The following is an 11538-nucleotide window of genomic DNA, read 5'->3' on the forward strand; positions in this document are numbered from 1 at the left end:
ACACACAAGCCACGAGACCTGACCGTCGCTTTAGGAGCTCTAGGGTTTTGGGCCAGGGTCCAAGACTCCTCACAGAAACACAGGAAATGACATTTCCTAAGTTCTGCAGGACACACAGAAAGAGGGAGAGAAAGGGAGAGACGGACAGAGAGAGAGAGGGAGAGAGAGAGAGCACTGGGAGAGTGAGTGGGAGTTTCTAAGTGGGAACAGAACATTTACTGTTTCATATTACACAAAAAGCAGAGAAAGAGGAGAAGAGTTAATGGTGGGTAGGGGTACTGGTGGGTCGTGCAGTCCGGCTCTGTTTTGAATGTAGCTGCTTGTTGAGGTGCTGTGCAGTTGTCTGGGTTTATGGATTCGCTGACTGTGGAAAATGTACTTCTCTATAGTGGTCCTTGTCCTGACTAAGGCTCTGGTCACAGGTAAGTTTACCTTGTCAACAACAATGTAAACCAGTGAGAAACCGAGCAAGCATGCAAGTAAGAGAGTGTGTCTGATGTTCTCACCTGGTGATCTAACATAAACTATTGTGAAGCCATAATTGTTGAGTTTATTAAGAAACTTTGGTATGAAAATAATGTCAAAACATCAGATAATAGTCACTGCTTCTATACAAAAGTTGTAAGTCATCATTTCATTATGGGCAATGTTGACGTAGCAAACACAGCAAATGAGGCTTTGATTAAAAGGAAAGCAGATGTGAAGTTGAGCATTTTGTTTTTCTGTTAGAAAAAGTCAGTATAATAAGTAGAATTCCATAAACTGTCATAACGTGGACTTACAACTTGTATTTCCTGCCCTGTAATCTTTTGCTTATTTTCAGTTTGTGTATGTCATGTTACTTTGCGTCCCTTTATGCTGTCACATCAAACAGTTTAGGAGCCTGAGGGAGATTCCCCACCTCACCCTGCAGGAGAAAAAAAACAAAACAGCACGAATCCCAGATGGTCCCTGTTATCTTGTCGTCTTTCTCTTTGCTCTGTTTTGGAGAGTAAAGTACTGAAGATGAATGTTTCCCACCTGTAGATTTTCTTTGCCCGTGCGATCACACATATTGTGTCCAGACCCAGTGTCTCTGCTATAGACAGACCTGACCTAGCTGGCAGCAGAATCAAACACGACTACCTCCTCCAGGGTTTGTGCTTTCTCATTCTCAGTCCTCATAGTCTCTCTTTGCTATTACAAACTAAATTCCCATCCAGGGACAGAATGACATTCACTGTAAAGAGTAGAACTCGTGATAGTGTGAGTGCTATAAATCCAAGTGGCCACCCCTACCAACCCGTATAAACTCACTTGCCACAATTATGTGTAATTGAGAGGAAATCAAACATGTTGCAAAACATGAACTCATGACTTTTTCCATGTGTGGCACACTACCAACTAACTTAAAAAGCAGGGAGGAGTCCCTCTTGTTTTGGAAAATAGTATTTTATGGTTTGGTTTGATTGTATTGTGCCATAAAACAACACATTCAGTACAGTGCATCATGCAACTTGCAAGAAATAATAGCACTCAATGCAAGAGGTGAAGAGGCGGCATAGTGGTAAAGTGGATAGTACTGTTTCCTTACAGCATGAAAGTTCTCAGTTCAAATCCCTCCATCCAAAGTTATATTTGTTGTGTGTTTTGTCCACAGATGTATGTCACGCTCTCAATGTGACACTGACCCCTGGACCTGTTGTCATGGTAACAGAGAAAGACAACGTGACCCTGTCCTGCCTGGTATCTCAGAGGAAGAGGAGCAGCAGCGTTCTCATCCTTCGCTGGTTCTTCTCACCTCTTGCTGCTCCCACTCTCCTGCCTCCTCCATCCTCTCCATCCCCATCTCCCCCTGCCCTGGACCCCTCTCAATTTCTGATCGTGAAGATGGGCATAAAGAAAATGAAGCTGTACGGCAACTACACCCGTCGTTTCCCCCAGCCAAAGTTTCGCTTGTACGAGGAGGCGGAGGGGGAGCTGTACCGATTGCGGATTTTCAGTGTGGCAGGGGCGGATCAAGGGTTCTACACCTGCAAAGTTCAGGAGATCCGCAAATACAGAAACACGTGGAGATCATCGTCCAATGGTACCAGCACCACACAGCTGACAGGTAACTGCAGATGTGCTGTAAAGATGCAAGGCCACATTTTGGCAGATATTGGGGTGAAAATTGAAAGATGGAGGGTTTGATATTTGTCATCAGCTGTTGCTTTTTTTATTTCTGTTCTTTAAATTAAGCTAAGTGGTTGGAAGTTTGAGACCCTTTCTCATAAAGTATTCTACATGTCCTTGAGCAAAATGTCGGGGCTCTAAAGGACGGGGACTGTGTCTCCTGGTGGAGGACAAGTTAGGCTGTGAAACATCAACACAAATAATGTTAGTATTTCACCATTTCCTCATTAGATCACGGTGACCTTTTGGCTTTTTGTCAGATCAAATGCAAGAGAATTTATTAGCACACTTGATTCAAGCAGGCGAAAAAAGAAAAACGCATAAGACACTGCATTGTATCACCCACTGCACTTATGCTTTTGTGCAACCCTCAGCACTGACAAGAGAGAAGCAAAGGGGATTTCTGGTGTTATTACTGTGATTTTTTTTTCCATGGAATACTCCTAGCTGTCCAAGGAATTCCCTCACAGCCACATACATACAGTGTGGAGGCTGGTGTCCATGTCGTCCAGCAACAGAAATGACTGAATAAAGGAAGAGCAATAGTTTTTGTTAAAGGATAAAGGGCAAGAAGAAGAGTGCAGCACGTATTCTTTGACTCTATAGCGCTGTTATTTGCTGTAAGTACAGCCTATATGTGTTTCAGCGTGACCCCAATCCTCTGGCATTTCCATCTCAAAACAATGAGCTCACACAGCCAAACCACACTCAACAATATCACTCTGTGTGTGAGTGAGCGTGAGGAGTAAAAAGCTAAAGTGTTGCTGAGCTGGCTAAAAAAAAAAACTCTGAGAAGCAATAACCTGCTTTCTCTCAGAAAGTCCAAAACTTAAAAAATGTGACGTCAGCACTCTGGGTTCATTTTAATGCAAACCTCAGGAGAACGTTTACTTGAGGATTCAGTTGCAGCAGAACTTGAGTCTACGACAATGTGGTTTTGAACGAACTTTGATCAGATGTAAGTTTTTCTTCATACAGTAGATTTGACAGAATTCAATGCAGTGGACACATCTTTTAGGAGGTTCAATAGAGATTAAGGATGCTGCTAGGTGTAGCTCCGTTTGAATCAGTTGCACGGTGTACCTTTCACTAGTTCTATGCATGGAAGTCAGACGGATACATCTGGCAACGCCCTGCCCTACATTCAGGGCAACGTCCCACTAAGGAAAGGAAGCCGCACGACCTCAGGCATCTCCAACATGCATCGACCACAGGACCAGAAAACACAAGAGCTGACATTATGAGGGTAAACAAAAAGAAAACTAAGTCGAACTGTCAGTGAGATCCAGGGAAGCCCTCGGTCTGCAGAGCTTGGAGCCCACACTGAGATCACTGGACCACTCTTACTACAAATATGTTTCACAGCGGGAAGTTGGTTTGTCCTCTCCCACATCTTTCAATCCCAACCTCAGACCTAATGATGGAACACACGATGGTTGATGGCTCTTTATGAAAACCTGTGCCTCTCTTTGTGCAACTGCCTGTGCAGACATCTGTAGGATCTTGATGCTACTTTGATACCTACAGACAACCTGTTAACCTCAGGCCACAACTGTTAACAGCCCACATGTCTGTTACATAGAGCCTCTTCGTCATCAAATTAGACTCTGCCACAATTTGTCTACTTTACAAGTATTTATCTGAGGCTAATATTCCTTCTCTTTACACAGTGGACGGTCAAAACTCAGTAAAAATAGAATCAGTAGAGAGCATTCCTACGTCAAGGCCCTTATGAAATTACATTTTAAATTTACGAGATCCAAATTGTTCATCACCCAATTGCACACACTCATAAATATCAGTCCCCAAACCTGATTTTTTTCATCAAGATCCATGAATTATTCATCAATGAAAATGTTGAAAAACACTCTCAATGTTAAAGTGAAAAAAATACTCACTTTGTATTGGCCCTGATAAGGATTCTCCTTTTCTGCTTTAATTCATCCAGTAGTTTTTGCGTAATCCTGCTAAATAAGAAAAATGCAAATGAAAACATCACCTCCTTGGCAGGGGTCATTATACATATATTTAAGATTTGCCCCCACCCCAAAAAAAACCTTAATCCTAGGGTCCTCATATCTATAGTTTTCATCTTTACCAAAAAGCACTGTAAACACCCTGTTTTCTTCTGTAGTTTCTTTCTTTTTTTTCGTTAGTGGAAGCCACATGAGCAGACTGGGCTCCAGCTCACTGACATTATTAAGTGACACCAGCCTCCTGAAGAGGTTTAGTAGGCCCCTACCAGCCCATACGTATGGGACGAATAATCTCTATTTAATGGCCTGATAATTGCTTATACGTTTAAATTGCATTGCACGTTCGTCAAGCCTCCGCATGTATTATTTCTATAATCAATCGTTTTTTTAACTCTTATCTTCGGATGCTAGATACATATTTTAGACAAAAAAAATGATCACTAACACAATAATAGTAAGTCACTATTTCTGATGTCTGGTCACAGCACAAAAAGCCTTTGTGTTGCTCCCTGATGTGCAGTCTGGAACAGGCAAGAAGTCAATTAGAGTTAATATCTTATCATTTCTTATTAATATGTTTATCAACCTGTGTTTTAAAAGACGTATTAAAATCTCATTAAGGGGAGCGGAGAGACACAGTAATTTATGTACACAGCCTCTCTCCTTGTTAAATAGCCCTGACCTATACACAGCCCATCATTCATCGAACACAAGCTGACGACTTCCTTATTCAGTCTCTTGTCACACAGACACAGAAAACTGCAACGTTAAACAACAGTGAAGTGACCAAAGGAAGTGGGTATTCAAAGCAACAGGGAATCTCTCAACTTCAAGAACAACAGCATTGTGTCTGTGTGTGTGTGTGTGTGTGTGTGTGTGTGTGTGTGTGTGTGTGTGTGTGTGTGTGTGTGTGTGTGCTGGGTTTGGCTGATGCTGCAACAGACTCTCCCTTCTCAACCGCGGTTTTGATATTTTTGGAAACCACTGAAGCCGTCTGCTGTGTTGGGACAGTTCCCTCAGACATCAGCAATTTACAAAGATTTTTTTGTCTGTACAGTTTTTTTTTTGCTGAATCCGTTTTTAACAATTGTTTCCCCAGTGCACTTTACTCTGGAGGACAGCAGCAGTGAAGGACTGTGGCGTTTATTTGCAGGTACTGTTTTTATCTCTGGCTTTACTCCTATTAAATGTTACAAAATAAAAATCTGAATCATTTCTCACATGAACTCCTCTCTGTTTGAAGATGTGTATCTGTATGCTGTGCTGATCTGCTCACTGGGCCTGTTGTCCATCTTCCTGTTCACTCTGGTTCTCACGTGCCAGTACTTTCACAGACGACACCGACTCAAAGGTGAAACCGTTTGATTTCCTATAGTAACTTTGCATTTATATATTTGCCTCCTTTTGTTATCAAGAAAACATGATTTTTTTTTCCTTTTTCTCTGCAGCCAGTTATCTCCTGGTCAAGTGTCCAGAAAGCAGGTACATTATGCTTTTTATCATAAACTGTGATTATATAATTCATGAATAATGATCAAATGGGACAGTTTGTTTATACTTTTTTAGTTTTTTATATTAATGATGATTTTGGTCTTGGATTTCTAGTTGGAGACATTATTATATATTATTAGACAATGTCACCTTGGGCTTTGACAGCTTGTGATGACATTTTAATGGATAAAATTAATAATTCATGGATCAGACGACACATTTTAAAGAACCGTCTATTGTTCAGATTGTTTATATTGCATTTCTTAAGCTGATTAATGTTTGTAGAATTGCTTTATTGCTCATGAAAGTGTGAGTTTCAGTTCTAATTAGTCATAAACCTCTGCTCCGTACAGCTCAGGAGAGACTGTAACCAGCTCCAGCAGTTCCTCCAGTTCCTCTCCAAGAGCGCAGAGGAAAGACACCAGACAGAAAACTGACAGAAGAGTTGCAGTAACGCCACCCAAACTACCTGTAGAGCCTCCACCGCACATACCAGCCAAAGGTAACATCTGCCTGCCAAAGATGGTAAAGTCTTTATAGACGTTTTAACAGCCCCCGAACGGGTAGGACTTTTCCCAGTGCTCCTGATGTTAACTCTACAGTGACAGACATCAGTGGAAAGAGAAGGAGAGTGAGGAAAAGAGAGCTCTCTTCCTGATCTTTTCAATGCCATTCAATTTTCACTTTAGAAAATAAACTGCATTTTAGTTTCCAGCACCAACTATAGGATGGAGGGGATGGCAGGATTGGCAGGTTTTTCCAAGGGGGATACATTTTTGGTAATTTAAGTTTAAAGGGGATGGTTTCTCCCGCATTCCACTAACAAATCACAAACTTTATATGAACGTCCAAGATTAGTTGTTTTACAGTCTCATCTTTGGTTCAGAAGGAGCACAGTGGCTCTGTGGTTACCGCGCAGCATGGAGGAGACTGATTCAACCTCCAGTCTTTATATTTTTGCGTGGACTTTCTCTCTCAGGTTCCTAACACACTGGAGGCATTAGAGTCCCAGGGAGCTGAGAGAGGCTCCAGGCCCTAAGAAAAAGAAATTATCGAATAAGGAAAACAGAATTAAATGACAGTATCCAGCAAATACAAAAGCAGAAAAGGATATCTCCAGGATAATTCTATTTCCATGACGAAAACATCAGCAGAGATTTGGGCAGAAAACAGACTGATAATAAAACTTAATACTGTGTTAGGGTAAAGTCCCACAGGGTGTATCACCTGAGGTTAATTCAACACTGATAGAAACGTTGAAAATGGCAGCATAAAGCTACCTCGACTATGTGAGGTAGAACATGGCTGTGATGGATGATTTAGACTTCCATCACACAGTCATATTTGTGAACTCATTCCCCCTGGCTGTTGTTTTGAGTCAATTAAGGTTGTCTCCATTTTTTAGTGCCTGTTCCTGCAAAGAGACCCCAAAAGCCCAGAAGGTTAAAGACTCAGCCGAGGAGATCTGCTGCTGTAAGTCTCTTTATTATCACCCATCCTACAGGCTGACTTATTCCTATGTCCAATTCTGGCATGATTCTATTTATGAATATGTACTATTATTTATTATTATTATATTTGTTAATATGTATTTATTAACGTTCCAGGATTTTTTTTTTCTCATTTACAGAGTTGTTATTGAGATTCGTACAAGAGGGAATTTGTCTCAAGACTGCATGATTGTCTACAGGAGTTTATTGCCATCGCTTCATTCAGTTATGAGCTTGATAATTCTATTTAGCTTTATTGCTTCTCAAACACAATTATTTATTTAGATTGCTTCATTGGTTTTATATCTACAGTAAAAGTGTCAAACAAGTATATACAGAAGAAAACTGCTCAAACTAAGGATCATCAGCAGCTCCACTGTTGCCACTGTTGTGATTTTGCATTGAAATCTTGCTACGGAGATGTGAGCATTTCTTTTGCACACACATACTGATTGAATTAGTGCAACGAGAAGGATCTGGGGATGTTGGATAGGAATCTGGTTGTACCAAATGAGTAAACTGAATGTTCCAAGAGGTCCTGTGAAGCCTGTAAACACATATTTTCTCCAGCTAAGAAGCACCATGGAGATATTTACCACAGACAGTGAAACTATTTTACTGTTTTATGAGAAGGATTAAATGCAGAGAAGATGCATAGTGGGGAAATCTGAAATGTTTATACTCACTTTAAATACAACATTTTCCAAGCCTGAGACCACTTTACCATAGAAGTTTATGGTTATGTTTGGACCCCACTGCCTTTCAGATGCCCAGTACCCAGGCATATACAGTCCAGGACTAAATTTACATTGATTTTACAAACAGTTGGTAGTAGATTGGAGCTCCAAACCCTAACCACCACTTGGAGTGTTACTCCAGACGATCTAATCTACTACCATAAAGAAATACAACATCAGTGCAAAGAGGAAGCAAATTTAACTTGTAGTGCAATCAGAGAGCGCATACATCCGCAAAGGCCCAACAGTCCCCTTAAAAAAAACATGCTTATGGCTTATGTGGATTTTATTTTTGGATCTGCACCAAATTAAAAACACTCATTAATATATGTCCCCTTAACATGGAGGTTTTTCAAGTAAAGATCATCAAATGACTTATTTTCTGTGAAATCAACAAAAATGTAGCAAATTTCACAATGTTAAAGAGAGAAGACAAAGTTCCAGGATTCAGAATGTAATGGGTTCTTTCCAGACTCATACCGCATCCTTCTGCCAAGTTTCATAAAAATGGGTCCAGTAGTTTTTACGTATTCTTGCTCATTTCCAGACAAACAAAACATTAACATAAAGAGGTAACTATTTAGTAGTTGCTGGGGCTTATGGTTTGGGTTAGGGTTCATATAGCCTATGGTTCTTGCTTAAGGTTTAGTTGGGGTTGATGGTCGGGCATTCAACTGTTGAGACCACCCACTGGCAGTAACATAAGTCAACACCGCTGTTTATGCAGTCTATTACATTATCTCTAAGTTACATTCCTTCCTCTTTTCCCTCCCTCCTCCAGCCTCGAGTATCACAGGAGGACAGTCTGACATATGCAGAACTGGAACTGGTGAGACCGAGGCCGGAGCCCCAGGCCTACTCCACCACCCCGGACCCAGCACCCTCAAGCCCGGACACTGTGTATGCTCAGATCCTCTTCCAGGAGAGGCAGCTGTAAACACAGCAGCTTGGTACCTCCTCCAGTGAAGGCAGAGATCCAGCTCTGACTGAGTGGTATCAAAAAGGACTATAGCCTATTTATGAACTATCAATATGGCAATTAGCTTTTGTTTTTTGGCTGCAAGTTCGCTACAGCTGCTGGTAAATGAGGCTTTTGTGTTTCCTCACGGCAGTTTTTTTGGGTCTTATAATTCAGTTGTTTTGTTTCTTGGCATCGTTGGCCTGTGAGCCAGATGTTTATAAGAATGTTGTTACTGGTAACTATTCTGTATAAACTCAGGAGACCGTGTGGAGGTGTGTGTTGTCCATGCTCTAACTGCAGCATCATGTTGCCACTGCAACACTCGGCTTTTTAAATGCATTATAGCTCTAATGAACAAAAATGAATAAACGTATGCCTGGGTCTGACATTCAAAGAGTTCAGCCTGTGATTCATACAAACGCTGTTTTTAATCATCTGTTCAAAGTGGTCTGGATTGCACATTATCAGATTTTATATGATGTGACTGGGGTCACAAGCCAGATCTGTTTTATATGATGAGAGAAAAAAATGACAACATGATATGACAAACAGCTGCAGCTCATTGTGCGTCTGACATATGCAGCAGCACAGGCTGAGCAATGAGAAACCAATGACTTCTGTAATCAGTTAAAGGGAACAGAACACACACTTTTGTTCTTTGGCAGAGTGTTAGATGAAAAGATCTCATGTCTAACTAACAAGTGGAAGGTTGTCAGGCCTGCGGCTGTTAGCCTAACTTAGCATTAAAAATGAAAAAATAAAAAGTGAAACCGCAAGCTTGGCTCTGCCTGAAAGTGTGTGTGTGTATGTATATATAATTGGCAATGATTCCTGAAGATATCATACATACATAATGTACTTAAATATATAAAGAAAATAAATGTATTTTTTAAAATGTAAAATGTAAACAGAAATGCAAATTTTTTTCTTCACTTTTTAGTCTGTAAAATAAAAGTTAAAATTTTGGCAAATATAAAGGCAGATACTGGTGTCCGTGAAAGTCTCAGTGATCGATTTTTGTGAGCCTATAAATCCTTCAGGCTCTACTCCAAACATAACACAATGCTCACAAGTAAACAAGTTAAATCAATTTTTTTAAACACATTACAATACAGTAACAACTCTAGGTTGTGGTTTTTTGGGGGTTGACAAATTTCTAAATACTTCGAAATAAATTACTAAAATACGAGAAGGCACAGAAACAGTACTGGGAGTTTTCTATTTTTGATTTCAAAGCCTCAGAGGCTCAGACATAAACAGCAAACATGAATCCTGGAAGCAGCAGGCATTACGCTCAAGTACCCAGGAAAGGTGAGGGGTGTGGGCCATTTTGTGAAGGTCAGTGTGTGAGAGAAATTGATGAAGATCGAGACGCACACAGAGAAAGAATGATGCACATCCACACCCTTCTCTCTGTGAGTGGGAGAGATGGAGAGAGAGACCATCATCCCCCATAGTTCAGACTCACTGACTAGGATGAACCCGCTAATGACTACATTTATTCAAATTAGACTAATTGTAATCATGGTTAATAATTAGCTTTACAGTGCATTATAATTGGGTTAGGCTACAAGATGGTTCTGCCTAGGTGCAATAATTTATTTGATTTAATTATTCTGAGGAACCCAATGGTTTGACATTTCATATCATAAAACCAGCGGTGTAGAGAGAATGGAGATGGCCGTTGCCTTTAGAGAAGGTCATTGCTCGCTCTCTGGGAAAATTATGAGGACTATTTTCCACTCTATTAAGCTACTCCACTTAGCACAATTAGCCGCACACACAAAGGTTAAAGAGAGAGACCTCTTCCTTTATGATAGAGAACAGTGGTGCATGTGCACGAGGGAGCGAGCGAGAGACACAGAAAGAGAGCAAGCCTCCACAATCTAACATCATTTAAAATGGTAACTTATTTATTGGAACATCAGTGCACTGATGGTGCGTGCCAGCGTTGGACTTTTCCCCTGAAAGATTTAAATCAACATTTAGAAAGTTTCATACAGTCTCTCTCCAGATGAGTCAGACTAATCCAAGAGTTGTGTTGCCACGGCCATGCAGTGCTTACAGAGATTAAACAGTCTGATGTGGATAAAAAAAGATATTTGTTAATTGTAAACACGCACATGAAAAAGCTGTGAGAAGCAGAAAAAGTATAACTCGACAAGAACCAAAGACATTTTACATCATCCACAACACACACACAACATGATCACAGTTCACATGTGGAGGATACTGACAAAGATTTACAAAAAAGTAAAACTCATAAATGTCACATTACAAAGTCAATTATAAACATGTGGAAGAACTACAAAGGAAGAAACTATTCACAGCAAACATCTGAATTCTTCACAACACAAAGCAAAACACTGAAACGCTGACATGTGTGCAGATGCCACAGTTTAAAAAAATCAATCAGATCTGAGTTTGATCTAAAATTTGTGAGAAATAAGCACCAGCTTGACTAAGAAAGCTGTTCTCTGTGAACAGAGCCTGCAAGCTGCCCAGTTTAATCACAGGCTTTTGCTGTGGCCCCTGGTTACCTGTGCTTGAGCTGCAAAGGTTAATTTAATTTTTATTGAGGAATAGGCGAGCGTTTTTCATTATTTCCCTCATCGAAATCCACCCAACTGTTCTGGAGAATTGGTCCTTTTATAAATCCCAGATGAAATAAAATAAAATGAAATAAAATAAGATCCATAATCGGAATCACAGAAACTCAAAGGAGAACA

General features: G+C 40.4%; 1 protein-coding gene across 2 annotated transcripts; it reads left to right on the forward strand.

Moving 5' to 3' along the window:
* Positions 1 to 137: 137 nt before the first annotated feature.
* On the forward strand, positions 138 to 9228 carry vstm4a (V-set and transmembrane domain containing 4a). 2 transcript variants are annotated; one of them, XM_020090584.2, is made up of 8 exons: positions 138 to 422; positions 1640 to 2092; positions 5230 to 5283; positions 5374 to 5481; positions 5579 to 5612; positions 5975 to 6123; positions 7027 to 7094; positions 8630 to 9228. In XM_020090584.2, the coding sequence occupies exons 1-8, from the start codon at positions 374 to 376 to the stop codon at positions 8783 to 8785; spliced, it is 1071 nt and encodes a 356-aa protein (XP_019946143.1). In that variant the 5' UTR covers positions 138 to 373; the 3' UTR covers positions 8786 to 9228. The 2 variants fall into 2 exon arrangements, with proteins under 2 accessions (XP_019946143.1, XP_019946149.1); XM_020090590.2 differs by lacking the exon at positions 138 to 422 and adding an exon at positions 1020 to 1135.
* The last annotated feature ends 2310 nt before the right edge of the window (positions 9229 to 11538 follow it).

This window comes from Paralichthys olivaceus, chromosome 14, assembly GCF_024713975.1.
Source record: "Paralichthys olivaceus isolate ysfri-2021 chromosome 14, ASM2471397v2, whole genome shotgun sequence".
Lineage (NCBI taxonomy): Eukaryota > Metazoa > Chordata > Actinopteri > Pleuronectiformes > Paralichthyidae > Paralichthys > Paralichthys olivaceus.